Here is a 22,562-nt window from a genome sequence, read left to right on the forward strand (position 1 = left end):
CAGTTCCAGAACCCTGTTCTCTGCGCGGTTGCAGTTGCTATGGAAACGGCAGGAGCTAACAGTTAGGGTCCCAGCGGGCTGAGCTGGGCCCTAGGAGGGGGCGGCAGCTTAAGGAGCATAGTGAGCGACGCGCGGCGCCTTCGAGGTCACCGCCGAGACCCTGCCCCGATCGGTGCCCCTTCCCCACGGTCCCCGAGCGTGGGTAGGGACCCCCCCACCCCAGTCCTGCCCCGGCTCTCCTGCGCGCCGCTCGTGGCGTTCAGACAGTGCCCCTGGGAGTTTCGCCACCGGGCGCCGGCGGTGGGGAGGGCGGAGGGGGTGGTGGTGGTCCTGAACGCTCCAGTTTCCTCTGTCTCACAACACACCTTTGGCGTTCCGCAAAGAAAAATCTGGGTAATTCCAGCCAGATTCTTAATTGCTTTAATTTGAGAGCAAGCAGGGGATTGAGAGGTGAGGGAGCAAGAAGAGAATAGAAAATTAAACTGTTGGCAAAGAATAACGCAAATGTGATGCGAGAAATTGAGTTACATCTTTATAACGTGCAGCACAGGCGCGCGCGCGTGTGTGTGTGTGTGTGTGTGTGCGTGCGTGTGTCCCCACCTCTCTTCCCGCGCCCACGCGGCTGTTGTCCCAGGGCCACACCTGGGCTCCGCGGGGCGCGTGAGAACAGATGCGGTGCCAGGGCGGCCCCCGATTGGCCGTGCGGACCGTGAAGTACTTGACTGGACTGTGCGCGCTGAGCGCCGCGGGCGTGGCGTCTCCCCGGGCGCGCGCCGGTGTTGGGCCGTTGCTCGCTTTGACCGGGTCTGTTTTGGGTCCTTTCAGCCTGTGACCGCAGTGGGCGGTGAGGCCTCGGGGCAGCGGGATCCTGAGCGATAGCCGGCACCGGCGGCGGGAGAATGAGCGGCACCGGCGCCAAGGCCGGCCACCGCACCCAGCCTATGGTCAAGAGCGTGCTGGTATACCGCAACGGGGACCCCTTCTTCGCGGGGCGCCGCGTTGTCATCCACGAGAAGAAGGTGTCCACCTTCGACATCTTCCTGAAGGAGGTGACGGGCGGCGTCCAGGCGCCCTTTGGGGCCGTCAGGAATCTGTACACCCCCCGGACCGGGCACCGCATCTGTAAACTAGACCAGATCCAGAGCGGGGGCAACTACGTGGCCGGGGGCCAGGAAGCCTTCAAGAAACTCAAGTGAGTCCGTCTGTCCCACCGCTCACCGTTTCTGGGTGCGCGAAGGTTTCCGGTTGGCAGCAGGAAAGGAATGACACGGTCTTCCCGCCTCACCCAAATTTCAGTGGGTCGAGGGGCTGTGACTGACTGTGCGGGCTGGTGCCTCTGAAAGCTCCCGCTGCAGTTGAGGTTGGAGGCAGAAAGCGTCACTGGAGAAGGAATTTCACTTGTGTAGCAGAAGGAACAATCTTAAACCTTATGTGTAAGGAACAGGAATTTTTTTAAAAAGTGACCAAACTGATATTTTAGCATTTTCTTTCTTCCTTTATATTGGAACCCGTCTTTTTAGTTAAAATCATTTTATTGAATCACCAGAGGAGAAAATTACTCTCTACCCCCCCCCCCCTTTAAATTCTTTCAACCTTTTCATTCCAAGTGAAGGGACCACGCCCCTCTACCTGCATGTTTATGCTATTGTGATAAAGCTTGGAAAGGTTGATTGGCTTATTGTATTTGTCTACATGTCTGTCTCTAAGTGCCTGATGGCTAGACCCTCAAGGACAGAAGTCATCATTGCTGGCAAGGAGCTCACTCAGTGAATTAGCACATTGAGTTTGGATCTGTGAGGGGAGCAAAGATGACCAAGATATGACTGTCTTTCTTTAGGAGTTTACAATCTGACAGGAGAAAGAGTACATGCACACCAACATTTTAATGTAGAGTACAAAGGAATAAGTGCAATTAGAAAAACAAAGTGATGTGGGAGTTCAGAGTTGAGAGAGATTACCTCTGGTGTGGGTGGGTGTTGTAGGACAGGTAGAGTTTAACATTCTGTAGGTGTTTTCTTTTTTACAGCTTTATGGAGATATATAGTTCACGTTATATAAACCTCACCTATTTCAGTGGGTCTTACGTGTATTCACAGAGTTGTGCAACCATCACCACGAACTAATGTTAGAACTTTTCTGTCACTCCAAAAAGAAACCCTGTACCTCTTAATATAGATATCTCTTTTCTCCCCATCCTTTGGTAACAACTAATTTATTGTGTGTCTATGGATTTGTCTGTTCTGGATATTTCATATAAATGGACTCATATAAGATGTAGCTTTTTATGTTTCTGTATTTTTTCATGTCACATAATGTTTTCATGGCTTATTCATGTTGTAGTATGTATCAGTACTTATTTTTTTATCACTGAATAATATTCCATGTGTGAATATATCACATTTTATTTATCCATTAATCAGTTGATGGTTATTTGGATTGTTTCACATTTGGCTATTAAGAATAATGCTTCTCTGAACAATCATGTACAAGTTTTCTCATTTCTTCTGGGTATATACCTAGGAGTAGAATGGCTGAATGTATGAAAAGTCTACATTCCATAGTTTTTAATATAACATTTTAATTAGAATTCAGCTTGAATGTCAGATTAACAACAACAACAAAAATTTTTACCACAAAAATAAGTGCTTGTGAATTTGGATTTTAACTGTATAGAAATATTTTCCTGCATATCACTAAAGCTATATATATCATCCGTTCTTTCATAAGTTTAAATTGAGTTCTAGTTGTTCTGTCAGACATTTTTTTTTTTTTTTTGGTGGGAAGTGAGGGATACATTTGGATTTAGTTTTTCCTCCCCTGAAACCTCCTTTAATATTGTTTGTTTCACTTGGTAGAAAAGAACTAAATGAAACTATATACTTCAGAGAAACTTAGACCTTATCACTGAAAATCAAGAGAGGTGAGACTGAGCTATGTGTTTGTTAGCTCCTTGGGCAAACCACTTGACTCAGCTGGTCAATTTCCTAATAAAGAAAAGGAACATAATCATTTCAGCCTCACAGGGTTGTGTTAAAAAGTAAATGAAAAAAAAAGAGTAAATTCTATGAATGTGAATGTTTTGTAAACATGAAAATGTTACATAAATGTAAAACATCACTATGTCTGGTTCCTTTTATCATATAGTTTGTTTCCTTTTCATTATATAAGTTCTCTATAAAGCAGTTTCATGGGAATGGAAATATGCTTCAGAATCTACTAACAGCTCAAAATTATATACTCACTTTAGTAATTCATATTCTCTTTTGTTTATTTGGCACTGCCAGTTCAAAAGATAAAATCAGGTACAATTTCAAACCAAAGAGAAGGTGCTCTTCGAAATTACTCTTTATATATGAGATTTGCATGGTTATTTTTGCTTTTAATTCACACACACAAAAAAACCCCTCACCTTGTTATAACAGTGTCTGTGGTTAGTTTTCCATACTGACAGAGAAATAGCTTATTTATTTGTGCGAAAGTAGTAGTATCTATGGTTATACTGATGGAAGCCAAGATTTAAATGCTTGATATATTTGAAGCTTAGCAGTTGTAAATTTATATAACAAATGAATCACCTGGAAGAACAAAAGAAAGTTCAAAAGATATCAAGGGTAATTCTGTTATTTAGAGCCTAAATGATGCTGGGAATGATAGCAATTGTGAAAATGTATTTTTCAAATGAAAATGACAACTTTCTTCTTGAATTCTTTTACTCACATTTTTTCTAGTATGTTTGAAACCATAATGAAACTTTGGGTAGCTGTTTAACCTGTTATAAAAAAAAGAATTCTAGAGAGTGTTATTTTCCCTGTGCATTTTTGGAAGATGGTTCTACAAGATTAATCTTGTGGATCTGAGATCATTTTCCTGAAAATGACAGAACTTTTTAGTGTTTTTTTTTTATGTCAGAAATCAGTCCCTGCGGATTTGCAGAAGAGCCATTTATTGCTAAACAGAGCATTTGCCCTGCCTTATGTAAGCACTGTTATGTGAGGGAAACATATGGTAATTTCCAGAGGTATGGATCAACTAAAGCATTCTATCCAAAAAAGCAAACAACAATGATCTAACATAGTCAAAATTATTTCTAATATAAACTTTTTTTTTTCTGGTAACTGAGAAATTATAGTAGTTGAGGTAGAGAATCTACCTATTTTCTATCTAAGGTTATAAATTAAATGTTAGATGTATACTTATTTTTTATACTAGAGCATTTATTTAGCACCTTCTATGTGTGAAGCACAGTGGTACCAGATCACAGTGATGAACTGATAGCTTGAAGTTGACACAGGTATAAAATTTTTAGGTTGTGCTTATGCTAAAGTTGAAGAAGGATCACTAGTTTATATCTGTAGCATACCGTAATGGAATAATAGAGGTCTCCAAAAATTAGCTAGTCCACCCATCTGTCTCAGTTGAACTAAACCATTCCGCATGGCTAAGCATTTCTCTATCATTAGAAGTTGCTCTCATAGGAAAGATTTCTGAGCCTTTCATAGTTGTGAATTTCACAGTTGATAGTTGCTAATGCATGCTATCAGTACTTTTATTAAACCTGAAGTCTGATCAATGGAACTGTTAAGCAGCTTTATACACAAACCACTCTTTCTGTCTAAACTGATATAAGAATGAGAGATACCATATACAGTATATATAGCAAGTAGCTAACCATTGTAAGGGAAAGTATTCCCTAGTAGAAGTATGCATTTCTAAGACTTCAGTTCATTGAAATTTAGAACAGAAAAGTATGTCAGCACAGGTTGGTGGTGCTGAAATTGCTTTGACTAGTAGTTATTGATTTTAGCTTTAGGCTTAAGTATATATTTCTATGGCTTGTTTTACTATTTAACAATTTTTAAAAACAAATTTATACAACTGACTCAAATGCAATAAAAGAAACACTCATTATTTGCTTGTTTGTTTGATTTTCTTTCCCAGTTACTTGGACATAGGAGAAATCAAGAGGAGACCAATGGAAGTTAATACAGAGGTAAAACAGTAACATTTTGAAGGCTCAAGTAAATAATAGTGGCAATTTTGTGCTTCTTAGGCTGTGTTTAGAGTGTTACATGATATTCTACTCATAACAGATGACTTGTCTAATGTTTATAGATGGAACACTATCTGTTTTAAGGCAAAGACAACTTTTTCTTTGGAGCATTGTTAGAAATGAAGAGACTGAGTAATTATCCTAAACTAATATGTACTAAAATGTAGGATTAGACATTTTCTAGTTTTATGTTTTCCGGTTGAAATCCATAGAAAATTTCCCTATCAAACGGGAAGAGATTCTGAGCACCGTTATACCAGTCTTTACTCAAACTACACCCCTGTTCTCATTGTTTCTGACAGCCCTGTGTCTGAAATAGCTGTGATCACCTTGGCTGCCCCAAGGACCCTGTTGGACTTTCCATGATGTCAGGAAAACACTTCCTATTTTAACTTGCATTAAAGTTCACTGGAGCACATTAACTTGCATTAAAGTTCACTGGAGCACAATCATCAAAAGCTTGAGTGAAGATTGGAAATGAGTCTTGTGAAATATTTAGAACACTACTTTCTATACAGTTTCTGAACCCCTAATCACGCCCTGGTCGGCAAACTGCGGCTCGTGAGCCACATGCAGCTCTTTGGCCCCTTGAGGGTGGCTCTTCCACAAAATACCACGTGCGGGCACTACCTCGATAAAGAATGTACCTACCTATATAGTTTAAGTTTAAAAAATTTAACTCTCAAAAGAAGTTTCAATCGTTGTACTGTTGATATTTAGCTCTGTTGACTAATGAGTTTGCTGACTAGAGCCCTAGTGGAATTTTCAGATATTGTGTAGGACGTATTCTTTAGTTTGTGGTTGAAATATATACTGCACACAAAAATTAAGAAATATTTTATCGCTTCATATTCATTTTGAAATATCCCCTAATTTTTGTGAGCAGTATAGATTAAAACAAAGTTTTTTTTTGTTTTTTAAGCAGCAGTTTTAAGTATCCCAGTGAAAGAGGGAAAATTATAGTTAAACCCAGACTGGGACTCTGTTCACCAGACCAGACATCCCCTTTTCCCATTTTGATTCCACATGACATGTGCTTCCACGGCTTGTGCCCTGCCAGGGGATAAGGGGCTGATGGGAAAAAGAGGTTCTTCTCATTTGTAGTGCAGAGCCCCAGAGAGAAGCCTCAGCTCTCTCCTTTTCCTTTCACCTTGTGTTTATATTGAATACCAAACAGGACCAAGTAGGTCTCTCTAGGAAAACAAAAGACAAAAAACATGTAAATAAAAATTCTAATTGTGTCTATTTGAAGAATGTGAGGTTAATTTCATTACTCAAATAATTTGTGGAAAAGGTGGTAATCCCAGACAGTGTTTAAAATAGTTAATATTCTTGTAAGTTAGGTTTTCGATGTGAATCAGAGTGCTTGTTAGTGAAAGTGATAAGCTTTTGAGCTTCAAATAGACAAAGGTATATGGTTTTTATGTTGTGTTTATGTTATAGCTGCAGAATGAAAGCTAGTCAATATCTGTAACAGTAGTAAAAAAAAAGGACAGATTAGTGAATTAATTCTAGATATAATTTTGCTTGAAGGATATATAACTGTTTGAAGTAGAGAACCTTGCATGAAATTGGTGACTACCTGAATTTCTGCAATAGGATATGAGATATGTGACTTCCTCCCAAAGTGCAGGCATATATTTACTCTGATTCCTGTGTTCTTGGTGAAGAGATTGTGCCTGGCAAAGGGTAGCAGGTATGCAGTAAATTTTTCAATATAATACCCCCCCCTTTTTTTTAAAGATTATGTTTAACAATGGAAGCATTCACAGACACTAAGGTTAATGTAACTTGCTGAATGCTCTTCTACTTTGGGGTAAAAGCTATTGTTTTCTCTTTACTTTGGGCCTATGTGTCAACCACAGAGACAGCTTCTGATTTATGAACATACATCTGATAGTGAAAAACCCACCCCTTATCTGCAGCTAGAAAACTGTATCTCTTCCACTTTAGGTTTTTACTGTAATCCTCTCCCCTTCTCCTTTCCTCTTACTGCACAGACACTGTTGTAGCCTTTCATTTCTTCTTAGTCCTTCCCCATAAAGCCTTTCGAAGGGGAGAAAGAGAAAGAAGTAGAAGAAACTTGGAGATGCAGGGGAAATGGCAAGAGGTGGTGGGGAACTGCTGGCTCTTCAGCTCCTTCCCTCACCTGCCCCAGCCCCACGCTCCCACTAGCTGCCCTTTCCCCAGGCCCTCTCCTCTGTGCCTGCCCAAACTTGCTCCCCGTCTGTACGAGCAGTGTGTTCACTTCCCTCACTTTGCATTTTGCATTCCCAGTCCTGCTGTTCCACACACAGACTCTCCTCCCAAGCCCATCCCATGGACACATTCGGAGCCTGCTTGAGCAAGAAGAACCTCACCTTTCATTGCCAGAAAAAGAGAACTTTGGGTTCCTGGCATCTAAAAAAAGTATGCTGAATGCATTTTCTCATAGAGATACCATTGTAACTATTGTTTTCTACAGTATTATCACTGCTGTTTTAGGTAGAGCACAAGTTAGAAAGGCTTTTGTGGGCTTCTCCGAGAACCTGTTGTATGTGTAATTTTTACTAAGGAGAAATACCTCTCTCTTTTCTACAACTTATTTTATAATCCGACTTTTAGAACTCAGTAAAATTTTAAGTTAGAGGAATATCTATATTTAAAATTTGTAAATAGACTTGATCAATACTAGATTTCCACAAAATTTGTAGATTCTGTTTGTTGTTTTTTTTAGGTTTTTAAAAATTTTTATTTAAGACAGTGATTTCCTCTCAATATTTGTGTCTACTGAGAAAAGATTGTATACCTTATTAAATACTATGAATGACCACTATCCTTTGGAGTAAGATAACATACTTTATTTCCAATCACAGGGAAGGGTGCACAGAATTACTTCTGAAGTGGGTTTAAAACCTAAGTCATGAATATGGAGGGTTTAGAGTTGTTTCAGTACAATAGTAGCACAAACAGTGTTTATGCAAAGACTTTTTAGGACCAGGGTTGAGTAAAATTACTTATCAAAATTGGGGACATTTCTCTCAAATCTGAGGTAATTTAATACTCTGTATTTTCAGTGCCTGGGCTGCATAATAAAAGCCACAATATGGCACAGTGGATAGAGCGTTGGACTGGGATATGGAGGACCCAGGTTCGAGACTCCAAGGTCACCAGCTTGAGTGCAAGCTCATCTGGTTTGAGCAAAGCTCACCAGCTTGAACCCAAGGTCACTGGCTTGAGCAAGGGGTCACTCGCTCTGCTGTAGCCCCATATGAGAAATCAATCAGTGAACAACTAAGGTGCTGCAACAAATAATTGATGCTTTTCATCTCTCCCTTCCTGTCTGTCTGTCCCTATCTGTCCCTCTCTCTGACTCTCTGTCTCTGTCACAAGAAGAAAAACAAAGCCACCATACTCGTGTACATGATTTGGTTATCCTAACTGCCTAACACATGTTAATTCTGATGATTCGTAGAATGTGTTACTGTGGAAAGACCTTTACAGTTGGGTGGGGTTACGTAGAATGTGTGGCACCGAGTCCCAGGAGTTGTGGCTAAGTTTTCAGATGTGACAGGCAGTTTAACCCGGGAGGACTGGGAGCTGGCAGCAGTCCTTCTCCCCAGAGCACCGTCACCCACGTGCAGAATGCATGCTGGTTGCTGTTTAGACAGTTAATAATTTAGACATGCTGGTATCCACTTGCTAACCGCAGGTCACGGTAACTAGAATGTGTGTGTCACCTTGACATGTGAAGGTCTTTTGCGGGTCTTGTCATTGCTTGACTGTTCCATGAAGCTCATCATGGAAGAGACACTGAACAGATGCCAGTCATCCTCCTCGTCCTCTTTATGAGTGGATCCTTAGGACAGAGAAAGGCAGGACTCTAAGGGCTTCTTCCACTGACCCAGAAGAAGCATGTGGTCTTATTTGGCCAACACTCTGGCAGCAGAAGAGGAAAAGGGTGGATAGAAGGCGACAGGAATAAGAAAAATGAAAGGGGACTCTGTGGTAGTTTGCACAGCATCGTGTGCTCAGAGCAGACTTCCCAGTTGCCTCTCTCCATCTACTAAGGTTCAGATAAAGAGACCATCTAGAGACCTCTGCTCCTCAGTCACTCTGCATAGCCTTATTGTCATCCTGCTTCCCCTGCATCACTGGTGATTTTACTATAGATGCTTTTCCCATCTTCTGACCTTGGTAGCATATCCTGTCTTCCCAGTCCTCTCTCTGCAACCTCCTCTCAGCCCAGGTTCAGACCTTATTCTCTGCTTCCATGTTCCAAGCCACTCCCAGCCTCTCTCTTTCCTCTTTAACTGAAGCAGTGTGTAGGAAGCCTCTGATATGCACTGGGGGAGGGGAGGTTTGGGGGGCACCTCCCTCTTCCTTACCAGCTTGGCCTGTGCTCCTACCTTTTTGTTTATGACTTTTGCCTCCTTTCTTCTTGTTTTTCTACTTTCTGTGCTTTGCATCCATGTGATTGATGGCTATACCGCTTAGCGTGCGAGGCAGAGTGCTGGGAGCAAAAATGAACAAGACATGCAGAACAGACACTGCCAAAAATGTCTTGATGAAATACAAATGTATGAGTGTCTCTAGTCCCTAGTACCTCATCATAGGTGACTCAGCTGGACAGGGATTCAGTTCAGTTTGCGATAAGCTTTTATTTGAAATGATTTTGACTTGATCATGTTGCAATAAATAAAGCCATTTGTAAACTCTTGAAATGTAAGCTTTCTTTTGAAATCTAGAGTTGTAGATCCACCCGTCATCCCTGGCCCAGTGGATCTTTCACCTTGTGATATTTTTAAGTATTTTGAATACAAAATCTGTTTTGCTGTCTAAGAAGCCTTGGCACACATTATATGCAGAGGGGACAAGCGGGGACCTTGGTTCCAGAGCACGTATTATGTACCGGGATCTGTGCTAGGCAGCAGGCATGGAATCAGTCTTTAGTTGGTTTTTTGTTTGTTTGTTTTGTTTTTTTGATAGAGACAGACAGACAGACAGGAAGGTAGGGAGATGAGAAACATTGGTTCTTTGTTGTGGCTCCTTAGTCTCCTTAGTTGTTCATTGATTGCTTTCTCATATGTGCCTTGCCCAGGGGTCTACAGCAGAGTGAGTGACCCCTTGCTCAAGCCAGCAACCTTGGGCTCAAGCTGGTGAGCTGTGCTCAAACCAGATGAGCCTGTGCTCAAGCCAGCAACCTCGGGGTCTCGAACCTGGGTCCTCCGTGTCCCAGTACTACACTTTATCCACTGAACCACTGCCTGGTCAGGCAGTTCTTAGTTTTTGCTCTTAGAGGGTCTAGGGGAGGAAACAGGGAAATAAACCAGCTGTTATTACCTACTACAATTGTGATGCATTACAGCTATTGCAGGGCATATGTGCTGAGCTAGAAGTATTCTCAGATGAGTGTGAAGGTACAGATGGGACTAGGGGTGTGTGTCTGTTTGAAATATAATAGAATCTTTTATTTTTGGTCTTTTTCTATTAAAGTTTTGAGAATGTTCCTTTCTATACCTTGATTATGGGGGATTACTTAATACCTGTATGTGTGAGTGAGTCAGAGACTATCTCTGACAAAAAGAGTGAACATTGACTTGGAGGGAAGGAGGTAAAGGTCGCCTTGCTGTCAGGTTTGGAGAAAGATGCGGAGCAAGCTGGCTGCAGAGTTAGTAGACTCAACACTGTAGAGCAGTGATTTTCAACCTTTTTTGAGCCGCGGCACATTTTTTACATTTACAAAATCCTGGGGCACATCACCTACCAAAATGACACAAAATGACACTCTAACACAGTACATATTATACATATAGTTAATAATATAGTTTCTTAATGTATTTGTACTCACTTAGTGTGAAACCTGGGCCTGTTTCGATGAACACAAAAGGGATATCCTGGCAGGAATGGTAGAAAGACACACACGAAGCTCTTCCTCAACAGTTCTCAGTCTCTCTCTGTTTTTAGTTTTTATCGCAGTCAATCTTGAGAAGCTCAGCTCACATAGATAATGTGGTTGAAAACGGCAACAGTGTCAAAATAGCTTTGTTGGCCAGAATGGGGAACTCCTTGGCAACAGATAACCAAAAACTGTCCAAAGGAAGATCAGCAAACTTTAGCTTTAAAGTTAGATAACATTGTGATGCATTGTGATGCATTGTATATCACCCTCTGCGGGGGCCTCTTTTATTTTATTTTTTTATTTTTATTTTTTGTATTTTTCTGAAGCTGGAAACGGGGAGAGATAGTCAGACAGGCTCCCGCATGCGCCTGACCGCGATCCACCCGGCACGCCCACCAGGGGTGACGCTCTGACCCTCCGGGGCGTCGCTCTGTCGCGACCAGAGCCACTCTAGCGGCCTGGGGCAGAGGCCAAGGAGCCATCCCCAGCGCCCGGGGCCATCTTTGCTCCAATGGAGCCTTGGCTGCGGGAGGGGAAGAGAGAGACAGAGAGGAAGGAGGGGGGTGTGGAGAAGCAAATGGGCGCTTCTCCTGTGTGCCCTGGCCGGGAATCGAACCCAGGTCCCCCGCACGCCAGGCCAACGCTCTACCGCTGAGCCAACCGGCCAGGGCCACGGGGGCCTCTTTTAAAAAGAAAAAGGTCAAATAGCTATATACACCATCAGGATAGACATAACCAGCTGAGGCTGAGGCTTCATCTAGTGGTGGCAACATTTACCTCCAGTCCTGACCAGGATTAGAAATTGGGACCATGGGGAAGAGTAGCAGCTTCAACTACTAGCCGCAGCGCAGCCACACAATGACAAGTGTGCGAGCGGGGACCTTCCTGGGTGTTGATGAGAGGCGGCCTACTATTGGTTCATCGCTAGTGGTCGGGATGAATCCTAGAAGGTGATTGGTCAGTGAGCATTCCCTGTGCCTCCACTCTTCCTGTCGCTGATAGCTGGAGGGATTGTGAGGGGAATGTTTATGTTCAGATGGAGGTGGCTGGCGGCGGGCCAGATAAATAGCCTCCACGGGCCGTAGTTTGGGGACCCATGTTTAATTTCCCCATGGCACACCTGACCATGTCTCATGGCACACTAGTGTGCCGTGGCACACTGGTTGAAAGATACTGCTGTAGAAAGTGCGTCCCCCATGGTCATGGCCATGCAGCAGCTGCAAGATGCCCTGCTGCATGCATTCCTGCTTTCTTATTGCTGACACTCCTGGATCTGCTTTGCTCTAATCATATTTTACCAGAGATCTTTAATTGCTAAACCTGTTGACCTCACTTCATTAACTCCTAGTTAATCCCCACTTTTCCTAATCTCACCTCAAAACCTATAATTAGTCCAGAACTGATCTCTGCTTCCCTCACTCTCCTCAGCCTCCTTCAGTGAGAACTCAAACCTTACCGAAGGTGATCTCCTCCTCCCTCTTCTCAGCATCACTCTGTGGTTTCTCCCAGTGCCATGCCCAGCTGTACCAAGTCAGCAACCCTGCGTTTGTTGGACTGCAGGTTTGTTCCTGTTCCTGGTAGTCTTTAGATGGTCAGGCATTAGTATCTGCATCAAAACTGCCTGTTTGATCATAAGTCTCTTGGAGGTCTGCTAATGCTGTACTGTACCTAGTGTTAATAGGCTAGTAATCATTTTAATTGTCTAGTTTTGAATATTCTCCATCACGCAGTTAAAGGAGAGGTCTATCTGCCTCATGCATGCCTGATTATTCTGCATTTTGCATATGAGTGGGATGTCTCAAATAACTCAACAGTAGTCATGGCCACTACCTGTTTAGATTTTGTTTCAGGGCTAAAATTAGTTGTGCTTAAACCTTTTTGTGATAAATTTATTGGCACATTAGTATGATTTGGAGCTATGTTAAATGGCTGCTATTCACTCAGGGGTTATTGTGTACCTGTTTTATTCCAGGCATTGTGTGTGTCACTTGGACACCAAACACGTGGCCCTGACCTCATGGAGCTTATGCTCTTTAGTCTTCCTTGCCTTCTGTGCTTTGATTTTAACTCTGCCAACACTGATCTTTATGCAGAACTTGGTGTAAGGTAGACTTCTTTAAATCAAGAGCTGTATTTTGAGGGCTAAACAGTTTTTGAACTACATTATTAATAATGGGTCAGGAAATGGACTAATTTTTGAGGAGTAATAAACACCTAATTTCTGGAAAATTAGTTCCCTTTTCCCAGAGTTATAAATACCTAAACTAATTGTGACCGAAATCAACAACTACGGTTGTCCATCTCCTTATGATCAGGATAAAATTAGTTTAAACCTGCATTTACTTATTCTATTATTTTATTTAATTTTTAATTTAAACTTAGTTTAATTTTTATTTTAAACCTGTATTTAAACTTAGTTGGGATGTTCAACATTTCCCTTAAGATTTCTGTGAAATCCTCAGGGATTATTGTCTTACGCTCACCTCTTATGGACTTCTGCTTCCAAAATGGTAGTTGAGTTTCTGGACTGTCTTGTTCTCCTACAGCTTCTGTCTCTTTAAGACCCCACCAACTCAGAGGTAAAACCTTTTCACTGATATACACACAAATACCCTATTCACACAAGTTTCTGTGTGGTGAAATTTACCGGTGGTTTTCAAATGGGGTAGGTTTTCTAGGTTGTATAGAAGAATCAACAACTCAAAACTTAATGTCAGATTTTCTCATTCTTAAAAACACCTTGGAGCCCTGGCCGGTTGGCTCAGCGGTAGAGTGTTGGCCTAGCGTGCGGAGGACCCAGGTTCGATTCCCGGCCAGGGCACACAGGAGAAGCGCCCATTTGCTTCTCCACCCCTCCACCGCGCCTTCCTCTCTGTCTCTCTCTTCCCCTCCCGCAGCCAGGGCTCCATTGGAGCAAAGATGGCCCAGGCGCTGGGGATGGCTCTGTGGCTTCTGCCTCAGGCGCTGGAGTGGCTCTGGTCGCAACATGGCGACGCCCAGGATGGGCAGATCATCGCCCCCTGGTGGGCAGAGCGTCGCCCCATGGTGGGCGTGCCGGGTGGATCCCGGTCGGGCGCATGCGGGAGTCTGTCTGTCTCTTCCTGTTTCCAGCTTCAGAAAAATGCAAAAAAAACCCCAAAAAACAAACAAACGAACAAACAAAAAAACCTTGGTTTTATTTATGAACCCAGTTTCCAGCTTTTGGCCTGTTTCTTGGCCTTCTCTCTCTTTTTCTCCTCCCATACAGCACTTCTCTGCTCCCCCCTCCCAGCCCAAGTTCCTATTGATTTCTAATACAGACAATTGAGAGCTTTATTTTGTTAACTTGAATCTTCCTACTCTTTATTCTCAGGGTTAGCAGAAGAGGCTAAATTTTACCGCTTTACTCACATTTATATTTAAATATGCCACTCATACGCACAGTGATAGGTAAGGAGAGAGAACAGAAGGTCATGCTCGACTTCCTCCAAGTGACCCATCTGTGGGTGTGTTATATGTAGTTCCAAGAAGTGCTGCCTTACAGAACAAATTAAAATTGAAATCAGAAGTCAGACTCTAATGAATGTATCCTCAAGGAGTGGAAATCTCCTTGTTGGATAAACTGTCATACTGAATCCTCCTGAATCCTCCCACTCATTTTAGATGTTCATTTGTGGAGAATTTGGATAAACATTGTTTCTTCTTAGTGGATTGTAACACTGCAGGGATACATTGGAGAGGAGGGGAGAGAGGAAGAGAGTTTTTGAAACCGTCAATGCTTTGCTTTGTTTGAAAAGTTTGTGGGGGCATGGGTTATACTTTGGGTGGTTGCTCCAGTGAATGTCTATAAGGTTTTTTTTTTTTTTCTTTCATTTTTCTGAAGCTGGAAACAGGGAGAGACAGTCAGACAGACTCCCGCATGCGCACGACCGGGATACACCTGGCACGCCCACCATGGGGCGATGCTCAGCCCACCAGGGGGCGATGCTCTGCCCATCCTGGGCGTCGCCATATTGCGACCAGAGCCACTCTAGCGCCTGAGGCAGAGGCCACAGAGACATCCCCAGCGCCCGGGCCATCTTTGCTCCAATGGAGCCTCGGCTGCGGGAGGAGAAGAGAGAGACAGAGAGGAAAGCGCGGCGGAGGGGTGGAGAAGCAAATGGGCGCTTCTCTTATGTGCCCTGGCCGGGAATCGAACCCGGGTCCTCCGCACGCTAGGCCAACGCTCTACCGCTGTATAAGGTTTTGAATATCAGTATTAAAAACTTCACATTTCAGTTTAATCATTAGGCAGAATCTCTAATGAGACATACTATGAGATATGTTACTTAAAGGCTTTTGGTTGGGAATGGGATTCTAGACATTAAATTGGGTGTTAATTATTAACCATATTGTAGAAAGGCATGGGACTATGTGGTTTAACTCACTAATCTTTAGCCTGGGAATTCTGGGTTCAAAAGGGGAACTACTAAACAGTTAAACACCAAAATATTTCTTTCTTGAACTTGGGAGAAGATTTTCAGATTATATTAGTCAGGTTTTCTAATGTATTAAAAAATCAAAGAAAATAAAACCCCTTTTGTGAGTTCTTTCAACAATAATTAAAGCCTCTCCCCACTTCTTTTATTTTATACCTTTCCCCACCTCTCCAATGTAACTACTAAACAAGAAGTGTTCTTTCAGGGAGCCAGTTCACATCAGTGGTCATGGCGATCCAAGTTGAGTATGGCCTTGCTGAGGCTCTATGAAGACAGAGTTTTCTATTAAAGAGATAACTGGCTACATTTCAGTTTTCTTTCACACTTTTTTCTTTTGCATTTTCTTGGTATTGAACTGATGTGTGTGTGTTTCTGTGTGATGTTTGAATAAGAATGAAAAAGAGGTGTTCACATCAACCTGGAAAATATTGGTCTAATGAAAAATACCCATTAATAACCACAGTTAACACTGATAAAAAGCTAAAAGTTTGGTGATTTTAGTTTGTCTGTTAACATGTATCATGGTGGTGGTTTCAAATATCTTGCATTCTCCCTACTTGACATTTAGACATGATTTTAGGAAATTGAATGTAAAATTGGAGGGCATGCAAATTAGAACATTATAATTTTTTATTTATAGTAAAAGTTCTAAACAAACATATACATTTAATAAACATTTAGTAAATAATTATCAACCTTTTAAGACAAAATAGAAAAAGTATCTAATAAAATAGTTAAATGTTAGCTAAATGTCTATGCTTAAAAATGCTACTTAATTAAAATATCAAACTATACTCAATGAGAAATTTCAGTTAAGTCCCTCTTAGAATAGGTCCTTTTGACCACTCCAACAGCAGCCCCTACTGAACAGAGAAGAACTTTTTGTTCTTACACTGCAGAAGATTCAGAAACATAATTTTAGGAATATGTAGTATGCTTTGAAGTTCTTCCAAGGTTTACCAAGCTTTTGATTGATGGATACTTGTGCTCCTACTTACTAGAAAATTACTACTTCTGTTCCCACTTTAGAATAATTGTTAGAAGGAGCTTATTGAATTCTCTGGTTAAGTCAAAAGATTCCAGAATTGTGACTATTTCCATATGTAGGAATAACAGCAAAACATGACTACATAAATAGCAAGGAAGACAAATTATACTCATTTACTGAGCATTGCTCATTTATGATTTCACATTTTATCATGGATATTTATGATACTAAGAGCCTGTTTGATAAATTCTAGCCGTCAAGATGTAAAAAGACACTGACCATGTGCCAATCAGACATTACAACAAGGCAATTGTAGGAGGAGGACCCTGAAAAATGTTTTTAAAGAAAAGTTACAAGAAAAAGAATACAATGACTGAAAAATAATGCCAGAGGTTGTTAGCCCAAGGGAAGAAAAGAATTTATTTGGACCTAATTAATAATTGGCTTCAATATTGACAAAGAATATGGTGACTAGTTCTTCTCCATCACTGCTGGATACTGCAAAGGCAACAAAATTGGGGCAACAAAATTAAGCCGTGGTGTGAAGGTTGAAGAATTTAAGTTGCCTGACCTGTGATGGCGCAGTGGATAAAGCGTCAACCTGGAAATGCTGAGGTTGCTGGTTCAAAACCCTGGGCTTGCCTGGTCAAGGCACATATGGGAGTTGATGCTTCCTGCTCCTCCCCCCTTCTCTCTCTCTCTCTCTCTCTCTCTCTCTCTGTCCCCTCTCTATAATGAATAAATAAAATCTTAAAAAAAAGAATTTAAGTCAAATTGAAAGAAATAAAATTTTAAACCGGTGAAGACTACAAACACTCACTGAAAGAAAGTGTCATATCTTCTTTCTATATATTTTAAAATATAAATACATTCTTCTGATTCGCATAATTCAGTTGTATACCAAGGTGGTGAGATGAATTGAGATTGACTTGACTTACAAAATATCCTCTAATCTGAGGTTTTGTGGGTTTGATTGCTGTCAGAAGCTTCCATGGAAGCCCCAAAGGTCCACTGCCCAGATTGCTGTGCAGGAAGCTGTGTGAGGGAGAGAACTGGGGAGTGACTGGCAGCAGTCCATGATGGTTCCTTCTGTTGTGATTTCTCAAGTTTCAGAGAACTCCTCAATGCCAGTAATAAGCATGTGCTGCAATTTGCTGGAAATCCTAGTCAGAATATTAAAAAAAATTTTGAAGCAACTCCATTAAAACAAAGGGTTTGGAGACAATTCTTGCTTTGGAGTGTGTTTTTGTATTTAGAACTGAAGGTAACTTTGCATTCTCTACAGATACAGCAACCATTGAGATGTTTCATTTTTTTCTCCACACATTGTACACCCAGAAAAGAAAAGCCAAGAGAGGGATGTGTTAACGGAATAAGAGAAGTGAAACTCAGAGGAATCAGTAATAAGAAATAAGTGTGTGAATTCATCTGTGACAATGCATTGATTTTTCATTAGAATATAGAAACTTGTCAGTTTAGGCAGTTTAAATTTTATTTCTCTCTAATGTAGAACAAATTCTCTGTGTGTTTGTGTTTACTCTTTACATGTCTAACTTTGTTTCAAAGATCCAGAGTAGCACAGAGCAGCATCAAATCCTTGGGCTCTTTTTCTGGTGGAGTAGCCTTGTGTGAACACTGTGCAGTGAAAGGACTTGGGCTAGACCCCGTGGGACTCAGTCTCTGTCCCCAGACTGTCCCCCATCATCCAGCTGTCATTTCAGCTGTGGTGTTGTTTAAGGCATGGGCAAGAGCATATGTGAAATTCAGCTTTCACCTATCACCATACTGGAAAAACATATTGGAAAATCTTATCTTTATGTGTAAAATAATACATATTTCAGTGTACTTCAAAATGGATGGATGGAGGCATTTTTTTTTTCCCGAAGTCAGAAACGGGGAGGCAGTCAGACAGACTCCCGCATGCGCCCGACCGGGATCCACCCTGCATGCCCACCAGGGGCAATGCTTCGCCCATCCGGGGCTTTGCTCTGTCGCAACCAGAGCCACTCTAGCGCCTGAGGCAGAAGCCACAGAGCTATCCTCAGCACCCAGGCCAACTTTGCTCCAATGGAGCCTCGGCTGCGAGAGGGGAAGAGAGAGACAGAGAGGAAGGAGAGGGGGAGGGGTGGAGAAGCAGATGGGCGCTTCTCCTGTGTGCCCTGGCTGGGAATCGAACCCGGGACTCCTGCACACCAGGCCGACGGTCTACCACTGAGCCAACCAGCCAGGGCCTGGAGGCATTTTTTTAAGGTAGAGCTATTTATTTGCCTTTGGTTGATTTCAGCATGATGTACAAAGGTGGTGTGCCTTCGTCTTTAGCTTGGTCAACAGTGAAAATTCTCATTTGTCATTGTGAAAGACACCTTTTTAAGCAGCCAGCCAGATCAAGTCCAGATGTCATCTATGATTACATAGTTTGGATGTTTGGTTTGTTGAAATAAGGTTGATTTCAGCCCACCTGTTAGCTGGGGGCAAAACTAAATGGTGAGGGATTGTGGGAAAGAGGAAATTAAATTGACTTGGTATATTTGCAGTGACTAATGTTTAACGTACAACATTTGTCTCTAGGAAATTCTAAAGGCAGTCAGTCTGTGCTGCTTTTGTGTGTTTTCTCATCTTCTAACAGAAAGTATTTTTGAGTTTTAAAGATTTATGGACCTCCATGGCCATCTTTGCTAGTTCAGATTATACTACTTAATACATAGAAATTGTTATAAAACAAGTCATCTACTATTACCCAAGTTCCGTTTTAAATTATGTGCTAATTGATAACACTCTACATTCACAGCCTGTTTTCTTAGACGTGAACAAATAACTCATTTGCCAGTACTATCAGTTTTCCATTAGCTAGTATAGCATTTTTCACATCAGGTTTTCAAAAGCTGGATTAAACAGATTTGAAATATCAATTTTTAAATTATATATATTATGTATATATATATTAAATTATATATATATTTTATGGCAAAGAGATATTTGAGTATGGCTTTTGCAAATGTATAGCTTGTTTCTAATGAATGTTTCACTAGCTGATATTTAATTTAGTCAAGTGGTATATGGAAATTGGATTAAATTACCTTTCTCCCAGCTGGTACTTCCCTAATCAGATTGCTGTTCCCTTGTCTTATTCTGTTCCAGTGATTTTATCAATAAGATTGATTGACTTTGTCTGGCTTTTCTCGCCTACTAGTCAGTCTAGACACATACATGGATATGTATATAATGCAATGTGGGCAATGTGATTTGTTGCTGAAAATTTGCAGCATTTTTACTTAATGATTCATATTTTTTCCTAAAATCTTTCCCTTTACCATTTCCCTAATTCACTTGCTTATATTTATCCATGTTCAAATTATTATAACTCTCCATCTGTTTAGGAATTCAATTGCTTTTGCTCTGTACTACAGTACAAGTTAGTGGAGTCCTGTGCGTCAAATTTGATGTCAGGAGGACCTGTGTAATGCTTATTTAAAAAGTATTCATTCCCAGAAAGACAATCTTGGTTAGACTTGTTCATTTTAACCTGCAGCAGTGTTAGTTTAGTTGTGTGTCCTGAACACCACATACTCAGTCTGTATTATAAAATCCTAATGGCAGCCTTCCAATGATCCTAATGGATTATGGAAGATGACTTTGTTTGCATTGTCTTGGGAAGGGGAGTCTGGAGATGAATTGCTCTAGGCCTCCTTGTGGGTATTTAGATTTGGAGCTCAGAGGAATGACACTAATCACAAATTTATGGTTCTTTTTGTTAGTAAAAAAGTAGTATCATAAATTCTTTTTGAGTACCTACTTATGTTTGAGGCATCATACTAATTAGATTTACAATGGTGAGGAAGCCAGACAAAGTCACAGCCTTCACGAAGCTTGTTGTCTAGTGGAGAGGACACATCAGCCGACAAGCATCATCATGAAGCATGCTGTTGTGGGAGAGCACAGAGGTACAGGGTGCTAGGGGCACTACCTCAACCAGAGGACTCATCACAGGCTTCCTGGTAGAAATGACACTTAAGTTGAGATTCAGAGGGGATGAGTAGATGTCAGCCAGGACAACACAGGGATCAAGAGTAAGCTGACCGGCCAGGGTGAAAGTTGTGTTTTGATAATAGTGATAGTCAGAAATAGTTGAAGTGTTAAATGAACATCAACCCAACCTAAATGTTAGAAGATGTACAAAACCAGAACTCAATGTGAATATGTGTGTATATGTGTGTGGGTGGTTGGTAGTTTTCTAGACATTTTACAAAGATTGTCTAATTTAATCCTCACTGCAACCTTATGAAGTAGGGATGGTTATTCCCATTTTTTGGAGGAGGAAGTTGGGGACTAAGACATGGTCTTGCAGAGCTCACAGTCAAGGGGGACTGTAGCTTACATGTGTACGTTAGTGTCAAGGAAAGCATTTTCAACCAAGTTAATAGAATTAAATAAAGTTGATTATTTAGTGTCTTTTTATCTTATTTATTTATTTACTTATTATTTATAGAAACAGAGAGAGTCAGAGAAAGGGATAGATAGGGACAGACACACAGGAATGGAGAGAGATGAGAAGCATCAACCGTCAGTTTTTCCTTGCAACACTTTAGTTGTTCATCGATTGCATTCTCATATGTGCCCTGACCGTGGGGCTACAGCAGACCAAGTAACCCTTTGCTCAAGCCAGTGACCTTGGGTTCAAGCTGGTAGCTTTGCTCAAACCAGATGAGCCCACACTCAAGCTGGCGACCTTGGGGTCTGGAACCTGGGTCCTCCGCATCTTAGTCTGACACTCTATCCACTGCGCCACCGCCTGGTCAGGCTCTTTTTGTTTTTAAAGGCCGTTTCAGGATGAAGGGATTTATTTATTATACTTTGATTTGATGATGATGAGGAGAATATATATAAAAAGACTAAAAATTAGGAAGTGAACCCAGAAAAGGGGCACAATTTTCTTTCAGTTTTCTTGATTTCCTTCTTTAATAAGTCATCAATCACAAAATCTTGCTGAGAGTTATTTTAGTTGTATTATTTTTCCTTCCTTCCTTCCTCTTTTCCTTCCTTCCTTCCTTCCTTCCTTCCTTCCTTCCTTCCTTCCTTCCTTCCTCCCTCCCTCCCTCCCCCCTTCCTTCCTTCCTTCCTTCCTTCCTTCCTTCCTTCCTTCCTTCCTTCCTTCCTTCCTTCCTTCCCTCTTTCTCTTTTTCTTACTATATTTTTAGCTTTGGTACTGTTCCCTTTGGGACAAGTTATTTATGCTGAATGTTTCTAATACAGCACTTGAAAGGGTTTTGTTATATCTGCTTATAAAAGGGCTTCCACAGGAAACCAAAAATATTTTTGCATAGAAATTTGCTAGAGAGTGTGAAAAGATTAGAGAAAAAGTTATCGAGCCAAGAACCATGGTTGATTATTTTTTATTTTATCATGTTTACTGTGGAAGGACCATTTGGTTTCTTTAGTTATTCTTATTTCTTTCTTTCTTTCTTTCTTTCTTTCTTTCTTTCTTTCTTTCTTTCTTTCTTTCTTACAGAGACAGAGAGAGAGTCAGAGAGAGGGATAGACAGGGACAGACAGACAGGAACAGAAAGATGAGAAACATCAATCATTAGTTTTTCATTGCGTGTTGCAATACCTTAGTTGTTCATTGATTGCTTTCTCATATGTGCCTTGACCGCGGGCCTTCAGCAGACCAAGTAACCCCTTGTTAGATCCAGCAACCTTGGGTTCAAGCTGGTGAGCTTTTGCTCAAACCAGATGAGCCCGTGCTTAAGCTGGCGACCTCAGGGTCTTGAACCTGGGTCCTCTGCATCCCAGGCTGACACTCTATCCACTGTGCCACTGCCAGGTCAGGCTAGTTATTCTTTTATATATATTTAGTGAGAGGATGGAGAGGTAGAGACAGGCTCCCACATGCGCCCCAACTGGGGTCCACCTGGCATGCCCACTGGTGGCAATGCTCTGCCCATCTGGGGCCCTTGCTTTGTAACAAATGGAGCCATTCTAGTGCCTAAGACAGGGGCCCTGGAGCCATCCTCAGTGCCCAGGGCCAACTTGATCTAATTAAGCCATAGCTGCAGGAGGGGGGGAGATGAGAGAAAGAGATAGAGAGACAGAAGCGAAAGGAGGAGGGGTGGAGAATGCTTCTCCTGTGTGCACTGACCAGGAATTGAGCCCCCGACATCCACACGCCAGGTCAATGCTCTACTGCTG

The 22,562-nt window shown here is 41.7% G+C and overlaps 1 protein-coding gene across 2 annotated transcripts in view; it reads left to right on the forward strand.

The window, feature by feature from the left end:
- The first annotated feature begins 602 nt into the window (after positions 1–602).
- DCDC2 (doublecortin domain containing 2) overlaps positions 603–22,562 on the forward strand; it is a 250,407-nt gene continuing 228,447 nt past the window's right edge. For both annotated transcript variants that reach the window (XM_066268286.1, XM_066268285.1), the window contains exons 1-2: positions 603–1,192; positions 4,939–4,990. In XM_066268286.1, the coding sequence (XP_066124383.1) occupies positions 900–1,192; positions 4,939–4,990 (345 nt within the window). In that variant the 5' untranslated portion in view covers positions 603–899. The remainder of the gene's footprint in view (positions 1,193–4,938; positions 4,991–22,562) is intronic.

The sequence above is a fragment of the Saccopteryx bilineata genome, chromosome 3 (genome assembly GCF_036850765.1).
Source record: "Saccopteryx bilineata isolate mSacBil1 chromosome 3, mSacBil1_pri_phased_curated, whole genome shotgun sequence".
Lineage (NCBI taxonomy): Eukaryota > Metazoa > Chordata > Mammalia > Chiroptera > Emballonuridae > Saccopteryx > Saccopteryx bilineata.